The sequence below is a fragment of the Rana temporaria genome, chromosome 5 (genome assembly GCF_905171775.1).
Source record: "Rana temporaria chromosome 5, aRanTem1.1, whole genome shotgun sequence".
Lineage (NCBI taxonomy): Eukaryota > Metazoa > Chordata > Amphibia > Anura > Ranidae > Rana > Rana temporaria.
The window spans coordinates 39,484,025-39,509,712 of record NC_053493.1 but is presented as its reverse complement, the minus strand read 5'-3'; the positions used below and the strand labels follow the sequence as shown (position 1 = coordinate 39,509,712).

The 25,688-nt window shown below is 43.9% G+C and overlaps 1 protein-coding gene across 1 annotated transcript in view; it reads right to left on the bottom strand.

The window, feature by feature from the left end:
* Nucleotides 1-25,688, bottom strand: part of FAM171A1 (family with sequence similarity 171 member A1) — a 167,817-nt gene that overhangs the window by 49,977 nt on the left and 92,152 nt on the right. Inside the window, exons 3-5 of the mRNA XM_040352412.1 lie at nucleotides 25,028-25,120; nucleotides 8,031-8,189; nucleotides 445-621 (exon numbers count right to left, since the gene is read on the bottom strand). Coding sequence (XP_040208346.1) covers nucleotides 445-621; nucleotides 8,031-8,189; nucleotides 25,028-25,120 — 429 coding nt within the window. The remainder of the gene's footprint in view (nucleotides 1-444; nucleotides 622-8,030; nucleotides 8,190-25,027; nucleotides 25,121-25,688) is intronic.

Sequence of the window (25,688 nt, the reverse complement as noted above, 5' to 3'; positions counted from 1 at the left end):
AGTAAAGAAAAAAATTTACTTAATTTGCTTTAACCCCCGCACAAACGCACCACAACCAAAAGCTTTGTATAGCACCGCGTCTGTAGCATTTTAGCGAAAATATAATATAATTTGATTTGTTCCATGGGGCCCCTGTCTGGTAGGCTGTACAGGGCCCAGTGATTTCCAACAACAGCCGTGGTTCCCCCCAAGCATGTAAACTTACCCAGCTACAATACCTGCCTCCCCACACAGCTGAGAAATAGAACCAGACTTCTGAGGCTGCGCACCAAATGGCAATGGATGTAAAGTTATTTCTTTATTCAGATGGCATATAAAAATGTTTACAGCCAATCAAAGTCCTTCACATGCACTTGAAAGCTGAACTAAAATGATAGTTGCAATCTGATTCGTTGCCATCCCCCCACCCCACACACAATATTACCAGCATGTACAAGTTCTTACCGTGATTTTGGTCAAACCGCCAGGCAGGCACGTGCGCATTGTGCTTCAGGGTGCTGTCAGCTGGCAGGGGCACAGTTACATAGATCGGGCCTTGTACCAACACGTCTGTCTTATTGCTGCTGAGTAAATGGATGCTGACGGCTGTGACTGGGATGAGATCAAACTTGCTGCTGTTCCCTGTGAACCAAAAAGATCCAGAATAAAGTTAGAAGAAAACAACTCTGTAGCAGAGCCCTTTGCCGACACTAGATCAGGCACATGTCAACTGGTATTTTTTGGGCAGTGTATGGTATGGCCCGCTCTCTATTTTTTGTGGCCCTTGTGGTTTAAAAAGGAACTGAAGCAGTGCCCAAAGAAAAGGCAGGCAGAAGGCAAAGGACTAGTCTCCAATATTGCCTGTGGTCACTTTGCAACTGGTCTTTCTCCCATTACTGATTTACCATGTCTTGTTCTGCACTGTGTTTGAGTATGGAGGTGGCCATCTTGGTGGGGGCAAGGCCTTGTTTTCTCATGTCACAGGCTCCAGCAAGGAAAACATTAGTGAGAACACCAAATATCACTCCAAATCTCCTGAGACTAGCAGTCAGAGGCAGCAGTGCTTTAGATTTCACACTGCAGATATACAGATATGAGGCTGTAGGCATAGTAGTGCCTAGGCACCCTCACATACCAGGAAGTGCACTACTACTTTTCAGGAGGCATTCGAGACTAAAGATACATTTCTCAGGGTACTGCTTAGGCCCAAATAAAATTTGCTGACCGCCTCCTGTACTTTTACGTAGGCAGAATGGCACGGCTGCACAAAGTAACGTATATTTACGATATCCCGCGGACTCGATGTCCGCCGTTGTCCCGCGATCGTGTCACAGAGCTGCAGAACGGGGGTATGCCTGTGTAAACAAGGCATCTCCCGGTTCTGCCTAGTGACAGGACACCGATCGTCTGCTCCCTGTAATCGGGAGCAGCGATCAGTGTCGTGTCACAGTAAGCCCAGTCCCCACACAGTTGGAATCCATCCCTAGTTCACACTTAACCCCTTCCTAGCCCCCTAGTGGTTAATCCCTTCCCTGCCAGTCACATTTATACTGTAATCAGTTCATTTTTATAGCACGGATCGCTGTATAAATGTGAATGGTCCCAAAATAGCATCAAAAGTGTCCGATGTGTCAGCCATTTTGTCGCAGTCACGATAAAAATAAAAAAAAACGCTGATCGCCGCCATTACTAGTAAAAAGAAAAAAATATTAATAAAAATGCCATAAAACTATCCCCTATTTTGTAGACCCTATGGGGCAGATCCACAAAGAAATTACGCTGGCGTATCTACTGAAACGCCGGCGTAATTTCAAAATTCCCGCGTCGTATCTTTTTTTTGAATCCTTTTGTTTCGAATGGGTTAGATCCGACAGGCGTACGCCTTAGTACGCCGTCGGATCGAAGATGCAATTTTCCGGCGGCTGCTGGGTGGCATTCACGACGTAATCCGCGTTGAGTATGCAAATTCGCTTTTTCCGACGATCCACGAACGTACGAGCGGCCGTCGCATTCTTTTACGTAGTTTCCGTTCGGCTTTTTCCGGCGTATAGTTAAAGCTGCTATCTGGTGGCGTACGCAATGTTAAGCATGGTCGTCGTTCCCGCGTCTAATTTTGAAATTTTTACGTCGTTTGCGTAAGTCGTCCGTGAATGGGGCTGGACGCCATTTAAGTTCACGACGAAAATAGTGACGTCCTTGCGACGTCATTTGGAGCAATGCACCCTGGGAGTTTTGACGGACGGGGCATGCGCAGTTCGTTCGGCGCGGGGACGCGCTTCATTTAAATGAAACACGCCCCCTACTCGCCGCATTTGAATTCCGCGCCCTTACGCCGCGAGAAATACACTACGCCGCCGTAACTTACGGCGCAAATTCTTTCTGGATTCAAACCAAAGCCAGGTAAGTTACGGTGGCGTAGCATATCTCAGATACTCTGCGCCGGTGCAGATCTTTGAGGATCTGCCCCTTTAACTTTTGCACAAACTAATGAAACGCCTATTGTGATTTTTTTTACCAAAAATATGTAGAATACATATCGGCCTAAACCGAGAAAAATACTTTTTTTATACATATATATATTTTTTGTGGATATTTATTATAGCAAAAAGTAAAAAATATCGTTTTTTTTTTTAATTGTTGCTCTATTTTTGTTTATAGCGCAAAAAATAAAAAACCGCAGAGGTGATCAAATACCACCAAAAGAAAGCTTCATTTGTAAAAAAAAAAAAAAAAAAAAAAAAGAAGGATGTATGTCAATTTTGTTTGGGAGCCACGTTGCAATTGTCCGTTAAAGCGACACAGTGGCAAATCGCAAAAAGCAGCCCGGTCATTTGGCAGCCAAATCCTCCGGGGCTGAAGTGGTTAGAGTGTTTCTTATAACACAGCAAATCTTAACTTTTTTGCTTTCAGATCAAATTTAGGAATTTTAATTGAACAAGGTCCCAGCTATACTTCAGGTCAAAAATGGCTACAAGTCCTTACGTAGTTTCCCAGTTCTCTGGGATAAAAGGTGTAAGTGGTATTTGTTACTATAATGTTAGATACTGAAGTACTATGCTCTTTTTCATGGAATTCTGCAAGACTTCAATAGACACAATGTGGCCCCCTGAAGCTTAATTGCAGTTAAATTGGCCCATTGTTTCATTTGAGTTTAACATGCCTGCACTTTGTGAAGGTCAAAGGGACTCTCTCGACATCAAAACTCAAACAAAACTCTTGCACAGCCCAGCATTCAATACGGAGATAGGCCATTAAGGCCTGCCCTAAGCATTGTAGGACATGGACAGAAGTTCTACAGTTTTGACTATTGGCGCAGGGCTTTAGACGCAAAGATTAGTGCAGAACAAGGACAGGGAGAAGGGAGACTGATCATGATGACATTAACATCACGACTAGCGTATCAGGAAGTCGCGCCTACATTATAAGTTTGAAACTGAAAAAAAAACCATGCAGTTTGTGGGGCTAGGCTCCTCCTCCTCATGACATAATAGAACAGGTAAATATTTGACACAATTAACTCTTCAGAGCTGAGGGACCAATGTAGACTATACAGCTACATCATCATTTTTTTATTGTACAGTATGCAAATTCCCACAACTCATTATTGGTCCTTCTATTTAACAGGTGACTTTAGTGACCTATACAGAGTTATAAGATGGGGCAGGCTAGTTCTTGGCTTTCATTCCTAAAGTGGTAACTTGCATAATAAATCACATCTTTTGGGGCTCCGTGACCTAAGAGAACATCTGAAAGTGCAATTAGGCAACTGCGGTTGCATGTTTTCGTTACAAATTCTAATAAAACAATTTAAATTTAAGTGAAGGGGTACTTCAGTATTTCATTAGATAAGTCACAATTATGACTATCCTGCAGTAAAAAGCTGCTCATTTATCATGGATGCCCCCTCTGCATTATTTTCTATGTCTTACTACAGTGATCCTGCAAGTAGTGGTTCTCTACTGATCCTGGAAAATTAGGACTATGGTCAGCTCTCTACTGATCCTGGGGAATGATGACTATGGCCAGCTCTCTGCTGATCCTGGGGAATGATGACTATGGCCAGCTCTCTACTGATACTGGGGAATGATGACTTTGGCCAGCTCTCTGCTGATCCTGGGGAATGATGACTATGGCCAGCTCTCTACTGATACTGGGGAATGATGACTTTGGCCAGCTCTCTGCTGATCCTGGAGGAATGACTATGGTCAGCTCTCCACTGATCCTGGAGGAATGACTACTATGGGCAGCTCTCCACTGATCCTGGAGGAATGACTATGGTCAGCTCTCTACTGATCCTGGAGGAATGACTATGGTCAGCTCTCTACTGATCCTGGAGGAATGACTATGGTCAGCTCTCTACTGATCCTGGAGGAATGACTACTATGGGCAGCTCTCCACTGATCCTGGAGGAATGACTATGGTCAGCTCTCTACTGATCCTGGAGGAATGACTATGGTCAGCTCTCTACTGATCCTGGAGGAATGACTATGGTCAGCTCTCTACTGATCCTGGAGGAATGACCATGGTCAGCTCTCTACTGATCCTGGGGAATAATGACTATGGTCAGCTCTCTACTGATCCTGGGGGAATGATGACTATGGCCAGCTCTCTACTGATCCTGGGGGAATGATGACTATGGCCAGCTCTCTACTGATCCTGGGGGAATGATGACTATGGCCAGCTCTCTACTGATCCTGGAGGAATGATGACTATGGTCAGCTCTCTACTGATCCTGGAGGAATGATGACTATGGTCAGCTCTCTACTGATCCTGGGGGAATGATGACTATGGTCAGCTCTCTACTGATCCTGGGGGAATGATGACTATGGTCAGCTCTCTACTGATCCTGGGGGAATGATGACTATGGTCAGCTCTCTACTGATCCTGGGGGAATGATGTCTATGGTCAAATCTCTATTGATTTTGGGGGGAATGATGTCTATGGTCAGCTCTCTACTGATCCTGGGGGAATGAGGACTATGGTCAGCTCTCTACTGATCCTGGGGGAATGATGACTATGGGCAGCTCTCTGATTTTGGGGGAATGATGACTATGGGCAGCTCTCTATGGATCCCGGGGGAATGACGACTATGGTCAGCTCTCTACGGATCCTTATGAAATGATGACTATGGACAGCTCTCTACTGATCCTGGAGAAATGAGGTCTCGTGCCATTATAAGGAAACGAGGACTATGGTCAGCTCTCCATTGATCCTGAGGAATTGATGGCTATGGTCAGCTCTCTAAGGAACCCTCGGGGAATGAAGACTATGGTCAGCTCTATACTGATCTTGGGAAAATGACGACCAAAATGTGAAAAATCCAGCTCAACAAATTTCAGCATATTTCCAGGAATCACAAAGGAAGTGTCTACTGCACCCCACGATACAAAGATACTATTTATTACTTAACTGCCATTTTAAAATGCAGCTTTTTGTACTGACATTCCACAAAGCGATATTTCTGTTTTTTGAATTTACAAATAACAGTTAGGTAAAGAGATATTTTGATCAGCAATAAACTCCAGATTAAGCATGGAAGTAGTAAGGGCCTTGGCACACCTGTAGCGTGTTAGCATGCACCAAGTATGACATCGGACTTGAAAATCTTGCCAAAATCCCATTCAGCAGCAGAATGGTGAGTGCCAGCTTTCTAACTACTAAGCATACCCTTGTTATTACGAGTCTGGCTTACACATACTGGAAGCTAAGTATGACTTGCTGCTGTCCAAGTAACAATTTCCACATTTTAGTCTTTCCTCTTAAAAACGCTAGCGTAGCAAAATACCACATTTCTTGACGTCTGGATTAAAAGACTTCATACTTCTATAAATTAGTTCAACTAAGGCTGTTTACAGAGTAATTTCTGCCTAAGGCTGGAGCGGCCTCTGCCACCTAAAAGTAGCTCCTTTCCCTTCCCATTGTGGCCTGTACTGCCGCTGTACAAACTGAGGAAAACATGAAGATGCGGGAGGGGTTAATTTAAAGGATAAGTACGCTTTAAAGCCAGAATCGCACCACACAACTGGCCCTCACAGCTAAAATGTAATTTCAAAGGTAACCTAATCTGGTCTAAAATGGGCATAAAGTAATTCTAAAGGCAAACTTTTTATTTATTTTTTAACCACTTGGGATCCGCGCTATGGACGAAAGACGTCCACAGCGCGGCTCTCAAGTGCCGAGTGGACGTCTTTGGACGTCCTGTTGTTGACATTCCCCGGGGGCGCGCATCGGGGAAACAACGTGCCCGGCGCATTTCTGGGAAGCCGATGCGTGTGCCTGGCGGCCGCGATGTCCGCCGGGTACCCGCGATCGGCGGTGACAGCAGGGACGTGGAGCTCTGTGTGTAAACACAGAGCTCCACGTCCTGTCAGGGAGAGAGGAGACCGATCTGTGTCCCTTTACATAGGGACATTTAACCCCTTCCTCACCCCCTAGTGTTAACCCCTTTATACAGTAATTAGTGCATTTTTATAGCACTGATCGCTGTATAAATGTGAATGGTCCCTAAATTGTGTCAAAAGTGTGCGATACGTCCGCCGCAATATCGCAGGCCAGACATAAAAAATAAAAATACAATTTTGCAGATCGCCGCCATTACTAGTAAAAAAAAAAAAAATCATAAATCTATCCCCTATTGTGTAGGCACTATAACTTTTGCGCAAACCAATCAATATACGCTTATTGCGATTTTTTTAACAAAAATATGTAGAAGAATACGTATCGGCCTAAACCGAGGGAATTTATTTTTTACAAAAAGTAAAAAATAGTGTTTTTTTTTCAAAATGTTCTGTCTTTTTATGTTTATAGCGCAAAAAATAAAAATCGCAGAGATGATCAAATGCCACCAAAAGATATCTCTCTTTGTGGGAAAAAAAATGATAAAAATATAATTTGGGTACAGTGTTGTATGACCGCGCAATTGTCATTCAAAATGTGTCAGCGCTGAAAGCTGAAAATTGGTCTGGGCACGAAGGGGGTTTAAGTGCCCAGTAATGAAGTGGTTAAATAACAAACATATGATATTTACATGCCACGTGAATTGGCTTTGTACAGAGCAGTCCCAATCCTCCTTTTCTCAGGTGCCCCGTCGGAGCTCCTGACCCCCCTGCCAAGTGCCTCCATAGCAAGCCGCTTGCTATGAGGGCACTCGTGCGTACTCGTTCCCCAGCCAGCTGTGTGTCCATAAGACACACACAGCGTGACTTGACCCCATCCCCTGCTCCCTCCTCACTGGCTGTGATTGACAGCAACAAAGCTTCTGAGCCAATGAGGAGAGAGAGAGAGAGAGAGAACCAAGGGAATGTGCTCTCGTGCATATCAGGATCAGGTGAGTATTTAGGAGGGACGGAGGTAAGGGGCAGCTGCTTGCAGAAGGTTTTTCACCTTTATGCATAGGCTACATTAAGGTAAAAAATAACGTTCTGACTTTAAAACCACTTTAACATCAATGCCGAAGAGTATGAAAAAACATGAAGTCACGTGACCATGACGACACGCCTTGGGCCTTGATCTTGCCCGAGCATGGATCGGCTCTGTGACATCAGCAGACAGCAGACTTTAGCTCGCTGTCTGTTGAAAACAGGTCCCAGAAGTGCAGAACGAACTGCACTCCTGTGATCCAGAAGAGCTTTGGCTGTACTTCTCCCTTAAATAAAAAAAACACAACAAAAAAAACATGCACTATCTAGATGAAATGGAAGCTCATGATGTCAAAGATGGACACATGTACTATTTAAAGCCTACACTAGCCTGGAGCACATCTGTTCTATTTGACAGTTACCAAGGCAGCACTGGCAGATGGTATGTTAAGAGTGACAGCTTTTCTGTCATTCTGGAACTGAGATGAGAACATCACTCTAATGAGAAAATTTAGATGGTAACTGTCCAGCATATACATTAGAAACAGAGGCAACAGATTCGTTTAGGATATCAATTTGAACAACTAGCTTGGAAATGTTTGTCCAATGACCCATCACAGTGAACGTAAAGATATTATCCATGGCACAGACACGTTATATTCAGTGTTGCATAATTATCGGTGCTCAGCCTACCTGATGAGTTCCCATCTGATCCCTGTAAGTAGGGGAAACTCTCCACCTCGGATGATGTGGTGGCTGCGGTCAGGAAGGCAGCAAGGTCCTTATAGGTGGCATTACCAGTCAGGTCCAAAGCACGTCTTGCAAAGTGAACCTGAGGCTGCAGACGTGACCCTGTGAGGGACAAAAAAAAAAAAAAAAAATTGTGTTAACAATAAATACTGATCTCTATATAAAAGTAAAATTTCTTAATACAATTTCTTTCTTACAAATGGCTTTAAAGTTGATGTAAACCCTCACATATACCCAGTGATGTGAACAGCCTCAGATTATACACAGAAAATAAACAAATCTCCCTACAAAAGTTTTACATCTATATCTGCTGTCTTCACATTTAGGCTCCATGCACACTGAAGCTCATAAACTGCAGTTTATTGGCGTTTTGTTTTGTTTTTTAAAAGCCCATAAACTGTACTCAACTGTATGTTAGCCTATGTGTCCATGCACACATGGAAGTTTTTTTGCGTTAATGAACAGTGGAGATTATGGGCTTTTTTCTGAACGCAAGAAATTTGCGTTCAAAGTGCCGTTTTTTAGCAGGAAAAACGATAAAAACTGTGAAACGCCTAAAAACGCTAATAAACACTCAAAAACGCTCAAAAAACGCAGCTCGCCAGCGTATCTTGATCCATTGAGAGAAAAAAATAAAAATAAAAAACGCGATCACTGAAAAATGCTAACGCTATTGCAAAAACGCTAAAAAAACGTTGAAAGGCTCCCTGCAAAACTACTGCATTTTTTATAGCTTTTTTAGCTTCCAGTGTGTATGGAGCCTAATATATTCTTTACAGTTCTTACATTGTTTTCAAATTTTCACTTCCTCATTCAGTTGTAGGAATGGATTCTTGGCTTACACTGTGTGACAGCTGATTGGAGGAAAGGCACACACACCCCCACTTCACATAGGCAGAAGAATGAAGATACTTTCAGAGCTGTGCTGTGACAAGACAAGCTCTCTGCCAATTTATATCACCCTCACCAATACAAACTTCAGGCTGATTTTATCTCCCGTCTGAGAACTTGTCAGAAGTTATCATGCTGATAACAGAGGGACGAAACAGCAGAAAGACACAAGATGTAGGGCTTTGGAGAAAGATAAGTAAACACTACAGATATATGTGCCCAGGTCAAATTTCATGAATCGGGTTTACATCCACTTTAAATATTACTCTTAAAGTGACACTGTCTGTTGCATCAAAAATGTAAATGTCAGTTCTCTGCAATAGTAGAGCTGGTATACATAGCTCTCTCTCTGTGCCCTCCACCATCAGATCAGTGCAGAGCTGCAGCCCTCTGGCGGACTCTTCAGCATTCGATACTTTAGGGCAGTGATGGCGAACCTTGGCACCCCAGATGTTTTGGAACTACATTTCCCATGATGCTCCACTACACTGCAGAGTGCATGAGCATCATGGGAAATGTAGTTCCAAAACATCTGGAGTGCCAAGGTTCGCCATCACTGCTTTAGGGAATGTAGAATGCCGGCACTCCCCGCTGTACGCTGCGATACTATCCTATATCAGCTATAATGCTGCTCAGTCCTGTAGTGACATAAGGTCCGGAGGATAGAACCATGATGTAAGAAAGGGGACACGTCCACCCGCCACTCCGAGGTGTAGAATGCTGAAGAGTCTGATGGAAGCCACAGCGCTAAGACTGGAAGAGAAGGTAGGGGACCCAAGCTGCTGAAGAGGCAAGCATAACATCTCTTCCATTTCAGGGGGAACTGGCGCTTTAATTTTCATAGCGACTATAGGGCCTAAGCTGAAGGCTTTGGGCTTGAGTCAATTAGCTTATTTTTAATATCAGTTAAAGTGTCTTTTTTTTTAGGTTAACAGATCATGTTCTCTTAAAGCATGTTATACAGCACAGTGCTTGTGCTGTGTAATTTGGCCCCTTCTATCGCCTAAAAAACCTGGCTAATCCTGCCTGGCTGTACCCTCCCCCCTGTAAACTGACCATGGGATATCATGGTTGCTGAGCCCTGACACTGGTCAGTTTACATGCCTCCATCATAAGCATCTGCAGCCATGCTCTGTCGTCCTCTGTTCTCCCCCCCCCCCCCCCCCCAACCTCTGTGCTCGTGTCAGTGCCTGCCCCTCCCCCTCCTCTCAGATCTACAATAAAATAATCTCATTCCCTCCGTAATATAACAATTTGTGCCCCTGTGTCTGTTTTATAAAAAAATTATACGCTGATCGGTACCTATATCACAGCGTCTCCCGGTGATCATGCGACTCCTCGGCTCTCTCCCTCTCCTCTCTTCCCCGTCTGACGTCATTGGCAGTGCTTGGCCCCGCCCGCTGGAGCCGTCAGCTGGGCAGAGGAGTCACGCGATTGCTGGGAAACGCTCTGATATAGGCACAGATCGGCATATTTTTTATATAAACACAGGCACACTTATTATGTTACAGTGGGGATGGGATAATTTTATAGTACTGGGTTAACAACCACTTTAAGATCTTTCAGGATGTATTGAAAGATGCATATGACCAGCAGCTGACCGCTTCTGATCTGCATTTCCATAAACTTGCATGGGTAGAGAAGCAGTTCTGACAAGGACAGCCCATCAGCACTGGCCATTATGGCGTTTGTTACCCCAATACTTTATATTCCCGATATGTGGCTGCTGTACCATCCTACTTGTATGCACAAGTATCCTGCTCTCTTTGTATTGCTTCCTTTGTGTAAAATCCCTGGTGTTGCTGCTAGTCCCTCTGCTTTCCTATTAAAAACTGACCACACTAAGCAGAAGAGCACTCAGTAGTCAGTTCCTTAGCTGTTCTGGGAACTCAGCCTACTCTCATCTAATGATCAGACTTGTGCCGAAGCCCCCGCTGCATAGCTATTCACTGGGAAGCTCAGTCTGAGGCTGCTTTTCCTTCCCCATCTTTTATGCAGCTAAGAACAGAGAATGTGATCACTTAATTTATCGGCGTATACCGCACACTTTTTTGCCCTGTCGTGGGTGCGCGGTATACGCCGATACCCGCTTTCCCGCGCCGACATATACCGAGCGCAGTACACTCGTGTATTGTCGGGCAGTCTCGGCTCCTCCCGTGCTGACGTCCTGGACGTACAGGACATCAGCGCGGGTAGCCGAGCATTGCCGACAATACACGAGTGTACTGCGCTCTGTATATGTCGGCGCAGTATTCAAACTTGGCGCGGGAAACGAGCGGGGAGGACGCCGCAGAAGGACGCCGGACCCGACGAAGAGGACACCCGAAGCCGCAGACGGACGCCGGACCCGACGAAGAGGACACCCGAAGCCGCAGAAGGACGCCGGACCCGACGAAGAGGACACCCGAAGCCGCAGATGGACGCCGGACCCGACGATGGACGCCGCGCAAGACACCAAAACTAAGTACAAAAAAAAATTTTTTTCCACAGGATTCGGGGCAACTTTAGGGGGAGCGCGTTATACCGCGATAAATACGGTAAATAAAAAAAAGTATTTATAATGTATTTTTAAATCTATACAAAATTTTTTGCCTTTCATTTCCATTTAAAACTGAATGCGTTTTACAAGGTGATCATTTACAATCACCTAAAAACATATCTAAACCCAAAAAACTAATATATTCCTAAATGTGCTCCCTGAATTTGTTTTCTTTGGCTATTTTTTCTTTACTTTTACCAATGTATTTTTGTCATATTTGTTATGGTAGAATGATTGATTTTTGGAATTTGTTTTTTACATTCGGATTTGTTTTGTATGTTCGTTATTTTCAAATTGATTGGAATTTCAGAAGACAGCTATATTCATTCTATTCTAGTCTATTTTTACCCTTTTCTATTCTTATCTTCCCATTTCACTTTTATACTGTATTCATTGCAATAAATTTCTCAAAATTTCCAAATTTTCTCAAATTAATTTCCAAATGTTTTAAATATGTTATTTCGGATTTAATGAAATTCGTTACTATGGTGATTCGAGTCGAATGCATCCGAATAACAAAATTTGTCTAAATTTTGATTTGTAAAGAAACAAAGTGCACGTCTAGTTGAGACAAACCATTTAAAGCCGCTTGCCTGCCAAGTGGAAAGTAAAAGAATAGCCACAGACTCAGATAAAGTCTGGTGATCTTGCCAGTAAGTCTGTAATCTTTCAACTTCAACATACCAAGCTGTCCAGCGAAAATGGCAGTTGGAGGGTTGGAATAAACCATCGATCACAGCCTGCTGACTGGAAAGTCAAAGGGCGGCCACAAAGGCTCATGTAATTTTTGTGCTTTCTCCTTTCTGACTGTAAATTCATTGTCAGTACATTCGTATGCAGCACACCTGTCTGGCTCCCAGTGCTGCCCCACCACTCTCTCCCAGTCTAAGTCCTGCTGTAAAGGGGATTGTAAGAGGCTGATATTAGATCAAATTAAGGGACCTTCACTGCTTAATAATACACCATTAAATGTGTGTGTGTGTGTGTGTGTCATATATATATATATATATATATATATATATATATATATCCTGTTATCAGCCACGTGTGGTCCCTGTGTAGCAGGGCTGGAGTATGAGGGGACAAAGCAGTACAAAAAGCCAATCAGTTTGTGTGCTTGACAATAGGGCTGTGCAAAAAAATCGATTTGATTAAAAAAAAAAAATCGGAGTTGGTAGGTCAAATTGATTCAGATTTTGACAAAATCAATTTTTTTCCACAGGACCGGCGCTGACACCGCGCCGGTCCTGAGGAGCTGCAAGCAGAAGTTTAGGCAGATGCCGCAGACTAGGCCGAAGTCGCGGCCTCGTCTAAACTCCTGCCTGCAGCTCCTTAGGACTGATGTTCTAACAATATGGGTCCCCTATCAGATAGTGCCCGGCCTGGACTGCGCAATTGGAGATCACGGAAATCTCTGAGAATGAATATCTGTTTCATCAGCTGTAGTTGGAGCATGTGCAGTTAACACGCCGCTCGCACTATCAGATGGGGGACCCATGAAGATAGAACAGTGCTGCCTGCGCTCAAATACAGAAAGGGGCGGATGTTTTTTTCTAAGGGGCGGGTGTATTAGGCTTATCCATGCCGCTCGCTGATAGAACAGCGCTGGGCGAGCATTTTATAAAAGAACCTGCCCCTTTGAGGCTGGCCATCATAAATTTATTTTATTCAGTAAGCGTGGCCTCTTATAATCATATCTGCCCCTTTGATAATTCCATCTGCCCCTTGCTATATTGAGTGAGCATGACCAGCAAAAAATGGCAAACAGCATGGAAGAATACTTTAAGCCACGTGATATTTACCGTAATTTCAACACCCCAAGCCCCATCAGCAATATTCAGTGCAAGGAAAAAGAGGCCTGACCTGTACACAGCGCAGGCCCGACCGTGGCGGATTTATGAGATAACTGAACCATGTAAATACCACACACACTGCGGCTCAAATAGAAAAAAAAATAAAAAATCTGTTACATTTGTGTGGAAGGAGGAAAAACCACAGACCACTTATTTATGGCTCTAAACCAACAGCTAAGTCAACAGAAAAAAGGAAAAAATAATAAATGCTCTCATGGCCGTCAAAGAAATATGTCCCTAACAAATGGGGGTTTATGGGCTGCTCTCAGTCTGCATCGGGACCCACATGTGGTGAAAAGAGGAGAACGTTCTTTTCCACAAAAGGCAAAAAGAAAACCTCAAACTTATTGAGTGACGTCCTTTACAGGAAGCACCGATTGTGTAAAACTTTGGCCAAATGTACACTCACCGACCACTTCAATTAGGTTCAATTGTTTGGTCACAAAAATTGCTAACCAGCCAAATGCATGGCAGCAACTCAATGCATTTAGGCATCTAGATTTGCTGAAGTTCAAACCGAGTATCAGAATGGGTAAGAAAAGGGACTTAATCGACTTTTAAAAGTGACATGGTTTCTGGTGCCTGAGTTTTTAAAAAACTGCTGATCCAATGGGATTTGCACACACAACCATTTCTAGGGTTTAAAGTGGGGGTTCACCCTATAAAAAAAAAAAAAATTCTTCTTCTAGCATAAAATTCGGCATAGTAGCGCGAGCTACAGTATGCCCGTCTTAATTTTTTTATCCCCGTACTCACTGTTATATCGTACATAGAAGATTCCGACTGCCCACGGGGAATGGGCGTTCCAATCCAGACGGAAGGTGATTGACGGCCGGCTCTGGCGCGTCACGCTTCTCCGGAAATAGCCGAAATAGGCTTGGCTCTTCACGGTGCCTGCGCATAGTCTGTGCGCAGGCGCCGTGAAGAGCCGAGACCTACTCCGGCTGTCTTCGGGGAGCGTGACGTGCCAGAGCCGGCCGTCAATCACCCTCCCTCTTGAAAGGAACGCCCATTCCCTGCGGGCAGTCGGAATCTTCTATGTACGATATAACAGTGAGTACGGGGATAAAAAAATTAAGACAGGCATACTGTAGCTCGCGCTACTATGCCGAATTTTATGCTAAAAGGTTGTTCTGCAGGGTGAAACACCGCTTTAAAGAGAATTGTCTGCAAAAGAGAAAATATCTAGTGAGTGGCGGAAAATGCCTTGTCAATGTCAGAGGAGGATGGGCAGACGATAGAAAGGCAACATGAAACTTAAATAACCACTCTTATAACCAAGGTATGCAGAATACCATCTCTGAATGCACAACACATCGAACCTTGAAGCAGATGGGCTACAGCAACAGAAGACCACACCGGGTGCCACTTCTGACAGCTGAGAACAGGAAACTGAGGCAACAATTTGCACAGGATCAGCAAAATTGTACAATAGAAGATTGGAAAAATGTTGCCTGGTCTGATGAGTCTGGATTTCAGCTGTGACATTGATGGTAGGGACCGGGTCAGAATTTGGTGTAAACATGAAAGTATAGATCAGTGGTTCTCAACCTGGGGGTCGGGACCCCCTCGGGGTCGAATGATGATTTTCCAGGAGTCACCAAATCCTGGGCTGTTCCTGAACACATTGCGCTGCTCTCCCAGCCTTTTCACAGCCACCCAGCAGGGCTGTTCCTGAAGCCCGTAGCCGTCCAATCATTTCACGGCATGGCTGGGGGGCAGAGACTAGAGGTCAGCTGACTTGTGAGGAATGTGAAGTGGGAGGGTCTGGAAGAGACCCTATCTCCTGATTTCAGCATAGGTGTCACTGCTACGAGACACAACAAAGCCGGAGACACACTACACTACCTGTGATTATATTTGCCATTATAAGTCCCCACGACAGTTCTCAGATCAGCAGATGACCTTGATCAAGAACACCTAAGTTGGCTGATCCCAACTCCCCACCAGCACTGCCATTCATTCCAACTCCCACCAGCACTGCCACTCATCCCACCCCCCACCAAGGAGTAAGAGAAGGAATTCAAATAAAGAATACATGGAAGGGAGAGGAAAAGAGGGGATGGAGCAAAGAAAGAGGAGAGAAAGAACAAGAGAAAAAAAAGAAAAAAAAAAAAAAAGACTTTTGGGTGGAACTCCGCATTAAATCACATTGCTAACTGCATATCGTACTTCTTTGTAGCCTAAATACTGAAATTTGCACTTAAAATTAAAATGTTGTAGTTTTTGGGGAAATGCCAGTAAAACTTGGCTGTGCCAGCAAATTTGGGGTGTTGTGTCATTAGCTTTCAATCATGTAGGTTGGCAGCACTTGTTTGACTGTGTGCTGCTTCTCCCTCTATCAGGTTGAGCTCTGCTCTACAGGGGATTGCAAATGAAAGTCTAATTCAGGGGTCTCCAAACATTCTAAACAAAGGGCCGGTTTATTGTCTTTCAGACTCTTGGAGGGCTGGACTTTGGCCAGCGGGAGTGGAAATTTTCCTGGCATTGTGGGAGTATACATCTGGTATTAGGGGGAGGAATAGTGCCCCATTAGTGGTGTCAGTGGGAGAAATGGTGCTCCATTGTTGGTGTCAGATGGCAGAATAGTGTATTGCATCAGTGGGAGGGATAGTGCCCCAAGGGCCGGATAAAAGCAGACAAAGGGCCACATCCGGCCCTTGGGCCACTAATTCAAGTACGTGCACTGGGTGCATTAAAAAAAAAATGACATTAAAATTGTACTTCTGATGAACGTGGAGCCCTCTCAGTTCCAGTCACCTAATCCCTTTATTTGCAAAAAAAAAAAAAAAGTATTTTCAACTGATGCGGGATTGGTGGCTGCAGACATTGCGCCCATTCAGCTTTGTACAGGGGTTTTATGTATCTGGGACAAAGCATGGTCTGGAAAACACATCAGTGTTAAGTAGCAGGCAGGTTTCCCAGAGTTCTCTTAGTCGTCTCCTTCTTAATAGGCTCTCTTTATTACTCCCGGAAGACTGAATGCCTTATTGCATATTTTTTTTTTTAGGTTTTCACGGTACAACCTGGCCCTGTGCTATTATTACCAAAGGCTGGCTTTAAAAAAAAAAAAAAAAGTGTCATGACACTGGGCAACGTTTACACGCACGGTGTATTTTCCATGTGGCTTTCATTAGTATGAAGTTATAAAACACATGAAATTGCCCTCTAGGTCAAACAGCTAAAAACTCCCCAGGAAATTGGCTCAGACACGGATTGGCTGAGATCGGGTTGTGTCAAAGACGAGAACACAAGCTTTAATTAAAACGTTCGGAAAATTATGAAAAAAAAAAAACCTTTGAAGATTAAGCATTTCCAGTTTGGATTATTTCACAATTACTCATACTGGAACTATTTTAAGGTGTTTAGTATGGAGAGTAATTGTACCCTTCGAGCGGCATAAGGAATACATGGAATATAATATTAATTAACTAATACTATATATTTTTTTCCTTTCCTACAGTTAATAGAATTTCCCACAAATACAATCCTTGTCAATTGGGATAGTTTATTTTTTTTAACCACTTGACCTCTGGAAGATTTACACCCCCTTCATGACCAAGCTATACACCACTCACTGCGTTACTTTAAGTCACAATTGCACCGTCGTGCAACACTACACCCAAATAAAACTTTGGGGGTTATTTACGAAAGGCAAATCCACTTTGCACTGCAAAGTGCACTTGGAAGTGCAGTCGCTGTAGATCCGAGGGGGACATGCAAGGAAACTAAAAAACAGCATTTTAGCTTGCACGTGATTGGATAATAAAATTAGCAGAGCTTCCCCTCATTTCAGATCTACCCCTCAGATTTACAGCGACTGCACTTCCAAGTGCACTTTCAGTGCAATTTCAAGTGCACTTTGCAGGATTTGTCTTTCATAAATACCGTATTTATCGGCGTATAACGTGCACTTCGTGGGAAAATCGTGGGTGCGCGTTATACGCCGATCCGTGCAGTCTCTGAGCGCCGCCGCTGACATACACCGAGCGCAGTACACTTGGGTACACTGGGCTAGGCTCGGCCACGCTCGCGGTCACGCCCTGTGTCGCCTCCTAGCCTTTATGCGAGAGGAGCCGAGCGTGACCGAGCCTAGCCGAGTGTACTGCGCTCGGTATATGTCGGCGGCGGCGCTCAGAGACCGCGCGGGAGAAGAGGGGAGGACACCACCAAGGCCACAGACGGACGCCAGACCGGACAAGGCCGCCGATGGACGCCGGGCAAGACACCGACAAGGGGCATTCAAACTAAGTAATTCTTTTTTTTCCCGGAAATTTCCCTTCTAGAATTGGGGTGCGCACTATACCCAGATAAATACGTTAACTCCCACAATGTCCTTTTTTCCCCACAAATAGAGCTTTCTTTTGGTGGTATTTGATCACCTCTGCGTTTTTTATTTTTCGTGCTATAAACAAAACAAAAAAAAAGACAAATTGTATAAATGTTATAAAAAAATTAATTTATATAAATTTTATAAAAAAAAAAAAAAAAAACTTTTTGCTTTCTGCTATAAAAACATATCCAACAAAAAAATTAAAAACGTAGAAAAATCTAATTTCTTCATTAAATTTAGCCCAGTATGTATTCCGTTTCATAGTTTTGGTAAAAACAAATCCCAATAAATGTATATTGATTGGTTTGTGCAAAAGTTATAGCGTCTACAAACTATGATCTAAACTAGAATTTTCTCTTATTATTTTTTTTATACTAGTAATGGCAGCGATCAGTGACTTATAGGGGGACTGCGACATTGTGGCAGACAAATCGGTCACTATAGCCTTGTACACAAGATCAGATTTTCCGCAGGCAAAGCGTCAGACTTTTGTCTGAAGGGCGTGTGCCTGCATTTTGTCTTGTATACAAAACGGCACACAATTGTCGGCCAACAAACACAAACGTACTGACGTTCTACTTGGTTTTTCAGCTCTTGAGTGCCACCCTTTGTGCACCTTCTGCTAATGTCTTGTTTGGTGAGCATTGATTCCGAGCATGCATGTTTGGACTTTTGTCTGACGGACTTGTGTACACACGATCGGAAAATCTGACAACAGAACGTTAAATAATGTTAAAGCCTGCCATCCAACATTGGTTCACGGAAAATCCGACAACAATTGTCCGATGGAGCGTACAAATAGTCGGATTTTAGGTCAATAGTCTGTCAACACACAATTCCCGTCGGAAAATCCGATCGTGTGTACGAGGATTAAGGCCTCATTCACACGACGGACCGTTCGGGTCCGCCTGTCAATTTTGACGGCGGACCTGAACGGCCGCTTCATGCATCCCTATGGAGCGTCGGATGTCAGCGGAGACATGTCCGCTGACATCCGATCCGCTAAAAACAGACGTATGGGGGGCACGTCCCCAATGCGTCCATGACGGATCGGATCGGGTAAGATCTGATGAAAACGGACATGCTGTCCGTTTTCATCAGATCGCTCTATAGGAGACAGCGGTGCCCGATAAGCCCCTCCCCGCTCAGTGAGCAGCTGGTCATCCGTCGGCTCAGCGGAGATCTGCGGACTGATCTCCCGCTGAGCTGGCGGGAGCAGGCGGACTCCATAGGAACGGAGTCCGCCTCGTGTGAATGGGGCCTAAACCTAAGTGACACATTTTGCAAACCAGTGACACCAATATAGTGATCAGTGCTAAAAATATGCATTGTCAACCCACTAATGACACTGGCGGAGAAGGGGATAAACCATCTAGGGCAAGCAAAGGGTTAAAATGTGTGCCTAGCCAGCATTTTAGTGTTTACTGTGCGATGCTTTTACTAGAGGAACAAATGAATTCTAGTTCCTGATTTGCAGGAACATAGAATCCCTCCCTTCCCCCGTCAGAACGACAGCCTGCCTTGTTTATATAGGCAGATCGCCATTCTGTGTAATTTACTGACGAAAGGCGAGTGCTGGAGGACACCGAGCGCCCAGCAACTGCAGATCAGTTTCTGTTGTGAATATTCACAGCAGAAGCGGGTTGCCCCCTGCAGGCGGAAAAGCCTATATATATATATATATATATATATATATATATATATATATATATATATATATATATATATATATATATATCCCTGATCTGGTGCCCAGCTGCCACCCTGTAGCAGTACAACTACTATGGGGCGGACAGCAAGTGGTTATAGTATATGGTCTACTTGTGTAGGATGTACAGAAACAAGTGCCAAACATGAAAACAGCCAACACACTTCATGGGCAATAACTTGTCTCCCTTCATCAGGGTTGCAGGATTTGACTTGAGTAAACTCAAAAAACAAACACCTTCTGTTTGAGGAGGCCCCACAGATGCTCAATAGGGTTTAGGTCTGGAGACATGCTTGGCCAGTCCATCACCTTTACCTTCAGCTTCTTTAGCAAGGCAGTGGTCATCTTGGAGACGTGTTTGGGGTCATTATGTTGGAATACTGCCCTGCGGCCCAGTCTCCGAGAGGAGGGAATCATGCTCCGCCTCAGTATGTCACAGTTGATGTTGGCATTCATGGTTCCCTCAATGAACTGTAGCTCCCCCAGTGGCGGCAGCACTCATGCAGACCCAGACCATGACACTCCCACCACCATCTGAACCAAACAATTTTATCTTGGTCTCATCAGACAACAGGACATGATTCCAGCAATCCAAGTCCTTAATCTGCTTGTCTTCAGCAAACGGTTTGCGGGATTTCTTGTGCATCATCTTTAAAAGAGACTTCCTTCTGGGATGACAGCCATGCAGACCAATTTGATGCAGTGTGCGGCGTATGGTCTGAGCACTGACAGGTTGACCCCACCCCTTCAACCTCTGCAGCAATGCTGGCAGGACTCATACGTCTATTTGCCAAAAACAACCTCTGGATATGACGCTGAGCACGTGCACTTAACCTCTTTGGTCGACCATGGTGAGGCCTGTTCTGAGTGGAACCTGTCCTGTTAAACTGTGGTATGGCCACCGTGCTGCAGCTCAGTTTCAGGGTCTTGGCAATCTTCTTATAACCTAGGCCATCCTTACGTAGAGCAACAATCTTTTTTCAGATCCTCAGAGAGTTCTTTAACATGAGGTGCCACGTTGAACTTCCAGTGACCAGTATGAGCGAGAGAGCGATAACACCAAATTTAACACACCTGCTCCCCACTCACACCTGAGACCTTGTAACACTAATGAGTCACATGACACCGGGGAGGGAAAATGACTAATTGGGCCCAATTTGGACATTTTCACTTAGGGGTGTACTCACCTTTGTTGCCAGTGGTTTAGACATTAATGGCTGTGTGTTGAATTTTTTTTTTTTTTGAGGGATCAGCAAATGTACACTCACTACTTTACATTGTAGCAAAATGTCATTTCTTTAGTGTTGTCACATGAAAAGATAATAAAATATTTATAAAAATGTAAGGGATTTACTCACTGTATTGTATTGAAATATCACAGATTTTGCAATTTTATATTACTGTGTATTTACAGACGTATTGAGCGGCACTGGGATTCCGTGGGATTCGTGAAGGTACGCGCGGCCGTCGCATTCTCTTACGTCATCGCTAGTCGGCTTTTCGCGGCGTATTAGTTAAAGCTGCTATTTCTTGGCCTATCTTTAGACTTGCCGTGTTAAAGTATGGCCGTCGTTCCCGTGTCGAATTTAAAAAAAAAATGTTTTGCGTAAGTCGTCCGTGAATAGGAAAGGACGTAACTCACATCGACGTTCAAAAAATTACGCGCCTAATTTAAATGATCTACGCCCCATATGAATTAGGCGGGCTTGCGCCGGAGGGATTTACGATACGCCGTCGCAACTTTACAGGCAAGTGCTTTGTGAATCAAGCACTTGCCCGTAAAACTTGCGGCGGTGTAATATAAATGCGATACGTTGCGCCGCCGCTATTTTACCTGAATCTGGCCCATATAGTTGTGCAGCCTATACGTACTTGCTGATGCTTTGTGAATTAGCATGGAGCTGCCCTCCAAACACCACACATGCTGCACAATTCCATTTATTTATTTTTTATATTTTTGTTACTAGGACAGTGGAAAATTCTGGGTAGTGAAGAGCAGATTTTTATTTTTGCACTGACCTCAAAATAACTTTTCTGGGAACGAATTCCAGATGTACGTCAGCCAAAAGGCTTACAGACAGCTAAGCAAAAGTTCTGAGAGGCTTAATAAATTGACATATGGTGACTCTATCACTACAAATGGGCTACTTCCAGGCATTTTGGTCTCCTCACCCAATCGTAAAATGTAAGGAAAATTAGGCGGACGATTAACTTTTAATAGGAAACTGGAATGGTTTTGATCAGTTTATAAACAGATGGTTTATGTCATTTTTGTGCACCGAATGCAACATTTTTAACCACTTGAGATCCGCGCTGTACACGAAAGACGTCCACAGCGCGGCTCTCAAGTGCCGCTCGCAAGTGTTTACATTCCCCGTGCGCGCCGCTGGGGGGGCGCGCAGCAGGGAAACACTGTGCCCGGCCGCCGCGATGTCCGCCAGGTACCCGCGATCGGCGGTGACAACAGGGATGTGGAGCTCTGTGTGTAAACACAGAGCTCCACGTGCTGTGAGGGAGAGAGAAGACCGATCTGTGTCTCTTGTACATAGGGACACAGCATCGGTCACCTCCCCCAGTCAGTCCCCCTCCACACACAGTTAGAACACACCCAGGGAATACATTTAACCCCTTCCTCACCCCCTAGTGTTAACCCCTTCCCTGCCAGTCACAGTTATACAGTAATTAGTGCATTTTTATAGCACTGATCGCTGTATAAATGTGAATGGTCCCAAAAGTGTGTCAAAAGTGTGCGATATGTCCGCCGCAATATCGCAGGCCTGCAAAAAAAAGAAAAAAAAAAAATCGCAGATCGCCGCCATTACTAAAAAAAAATAAAAAATCGTCAATCTATTCCCCATTTTGTAGGCGCTATAACTTTTGCGCAAACCAATCAATATACGCTTATTGCGGGTTTTTTTTATAAAAATATGTAGAAGAATACGTATTGGCCTAAACCGAGGGAATTTTTTTTTTATATATTTTTTTTAATTGGGATATTATTATAAACACAAAGTAAAAAATAGTGTTTTTTTTTCCAAATTTTCTGTCTTTTTTTGTTTATAGCGCAAAAAATAAAAAAAATCGCAGAGATGATCAATCACCACCAAAAGAAAGCTCTATTTGTGGCAAAAAAATGATAAAAATATAATTTGGGTACAGTGTTGTATGATCGCGCAATTGTCATTCAAAATGCGTCAGCGCTGAAAGCTGAAAATTGGTCTGGGCACGAAGGGGGTTTAAGTGGCCAGTAATGAAGTGGTTAAGGTCTCAAAATAATGAATAGTATATTACTCTCCAAAATATCTGCAATGACCTATGGAGCCATGCCACTACTGGCTCAGGCAAGGGCAATATCTGCCCGGGTGTGTAGGGGACCCCCATGGGCGAGTAACCACCAAATCTTACCTTATACCCCAACGCCGCTCCCAGCCTCTCTTGCACCCTCTTCCTTCCCTTTGATTCTTGTAGGAAGTTCTTATGATCTATATTACTTCTTTGCAGGATACAAACAACCACATCCAAGGTACTCTTCGGGACATTGACAAAACTGGGGTATTAGAAGACCTGTCCCCTAGACCCAGTGTTGCTGCCATGCCTACTAATAATCTTTTAGGGCCCTGGATAAGCGCTTTCCTACTTTCTAATAAATGATGCCGAGGAGTCCAACTTATTTTGCAGCCCTGGCAGCTAAACCATAGCCCAGTGCTTTATCCTTAGGCTACTTTAACACTAGGGCACTGTGCCGTCGGTGGTAAAGCGCCTTATTTTTTTGGGGATATGGTTTTACTTTTACTCATCATCAACTCCTATATTATATACATCCAATGTTCGTAAAATTTGGTTGCATGAAAAAATAAAAAATTACATTTATATAAAAAGATCAGCGATTCCTATAGAAAAGGATCCCATAGGCAGGAAACAGAAGTAGTAGTATAAATATATGAACAATAGCATATGAATCACCTACTGAAAGAACTGGTCAGCTTCAGTCGGTTGAATTTAAAACAAAGACTCGGACATATGCAGCCCTTATGCCGCGTACACACGATAATTTTTCGGCATGAAAAAAACGTTTTTCAAAAACGTCATTTAAAATGATCGTGTGTGGGCTTCACATCATTTTTCAGGTTCTGAAAAACGACAAAAAATAAAAATTCGAACCTGCTGCATTTTTTAATGTCATTTTTCGGGTTGTAAAAAATAATCGGGTGTGGGCTAAAACGACGAAAAAAACCAGCGGATGCTTAGAAGCAAATTATGAGACGGGAGCGCTTGTTCTGGTAAAACTACCGTTCATAATAGAGTAAGCACATTCATCACGCTATAACAGACAAAAAAGCGCGAATCATCTTTTACTAACACGGAATCAGCTAAAGCAGCCCCAAGGCGAATGGAACTTCCCATTTAAAGTGCTGTCGTACGTCACCGCGCTTTGCTAGATAATTTTTTTAACCACTTCCCTACCGGCGCATTGTAAAATGACGCCGGCAGGGACTCTCTCTCGATCCGGGTGGACGTCATATGACGTCCTGTGTTCCCGGCGACAGGCAGCCCAAAGGCGAATGGAACTTGTCCTTTATAGTGCCGTCATACGTGTTGTACGTCACCGCGCTTTGCTAGATCATTTTTTTAAAACGATGGTGTGTAGGCAACATCTTTTTAATGATGAAGTTGGGAAACTGTTTTTTTTCATGCTGAAAAATGATCGTGTGTATGCGCCATTAGTTACACAGTGAAGGTAATACATTGGGAGCAGCACCTCTCTAAGGCTGCATTCACACTATAGCGTACTGAATCGCAGCGTTTTGTCCCGCGAATTGCGGCGGCAAATAGCGGCGTTTTGTACCGCGATTCGCGGCGACAAAACGCCGCGATTGTGAATGCAGCCTGTGACCCCCTCTATGGAGATGGTTCACATCTCCTAGCCGAACGCCGAAAGACGCCTGAAAAAAAGGTCCGGGACCTTTTTTCAGGCGGCAGGCGTTCGGCGTGGAGATGTGAACCATCTCCATAGAGGGCAATGCTAAAGCATCCCTCTGGCGTGTCGGGGCGGCAGCGGCGTTCACACTACAGGCGTATATACGCCTAGGTGTGAACGGGGCCTAAGAGCCGGTTCACACAGGGGCAACCCGACATACAGCATGACATTGCAAGGTGATTTGTAGGCTAATTCAGTGCGACTTTCAGCAACTTACAACGCGACTTAAAGTTGCCTCCAGGACAGGCGACTATGGCTGTGGCCAATCACAGAATAATCAGCTCTGTGGGAGGGAGGGGTTTGCCTGAGTTAACCATTTTCTTTTCCTGTAAAGTTGCTTCAGTTAAGATAGAGATCTGACTTTGGAGGCAACTTCCATTGAAATCTATGGGTATAAGTCACCTAGAAGTCGCCTTGAAGTAGTACAGGAACCTTTTCTGAAGTCAGAGCGAATTCAGTAGTGTGCATTAAGACGGCTCTCATTAACTATAATGGAATTTCTTATGTCAAGCGACTTGGGGTCTAAAAAGTCGGATCCAAAGTCGCTGTAGTGTGAACCGGCACTAAAGTTTGTTTATGAAACTTTTTTGAACATATTGGCCATTACAGAACTCACTGACCATGAACATTATTCTTACCTTGATATCCTGAGACTATCTGTACAACATCATCATACACCATTAATGTGGCTGAGCGCTCCGGCAGCAATTCAAGGCTTAGAAAGGAGAACACTGCAAGAGAAAAATCAGACCCACATTCAGTATTGAAAACATGACCTTTAAAGTACATCTAAAGAAATAAAAAAAAAAATATTGGACAGAGTGGTAAGGAACTAGAATTCCCAACTATATACGCGTTAAAAATATCCATTCTATTCGCTTTAAAGACCAATGTCTCGTCAATAAAGGAAAACACAAAAATGGTGTCACTAGAACAGCACAAGAAGGGAAATCTATGATTGGGAACATTTGTGTTGACAACGGCCTGCACTTCCCTCACTTAGGAGAGTTTTCTTTTCACTTCCTGTTAGTTCTACAGGACAGGATACCAAAGGAGATCTTATCATTAAAGCAATTGTAAAGGATTTTTAAAAAAACAAACATCTCTAATAATTATCTGCTCTGTGCAAAGGAAATGCAAAGAGCGGCCCCAAAAGTTTTTTCCTTAAAAGGGGTTGTAAAGGTTCGTTTTTATATTCTAAATAGGTTACTTTAAGCTAGTGCATTGTTGGTTCACTTTTCCTTTCGATTTCCCTTCTAAATGTTTTTTTTTCTTTGTCTGAATTTCTCACTTCCTGTT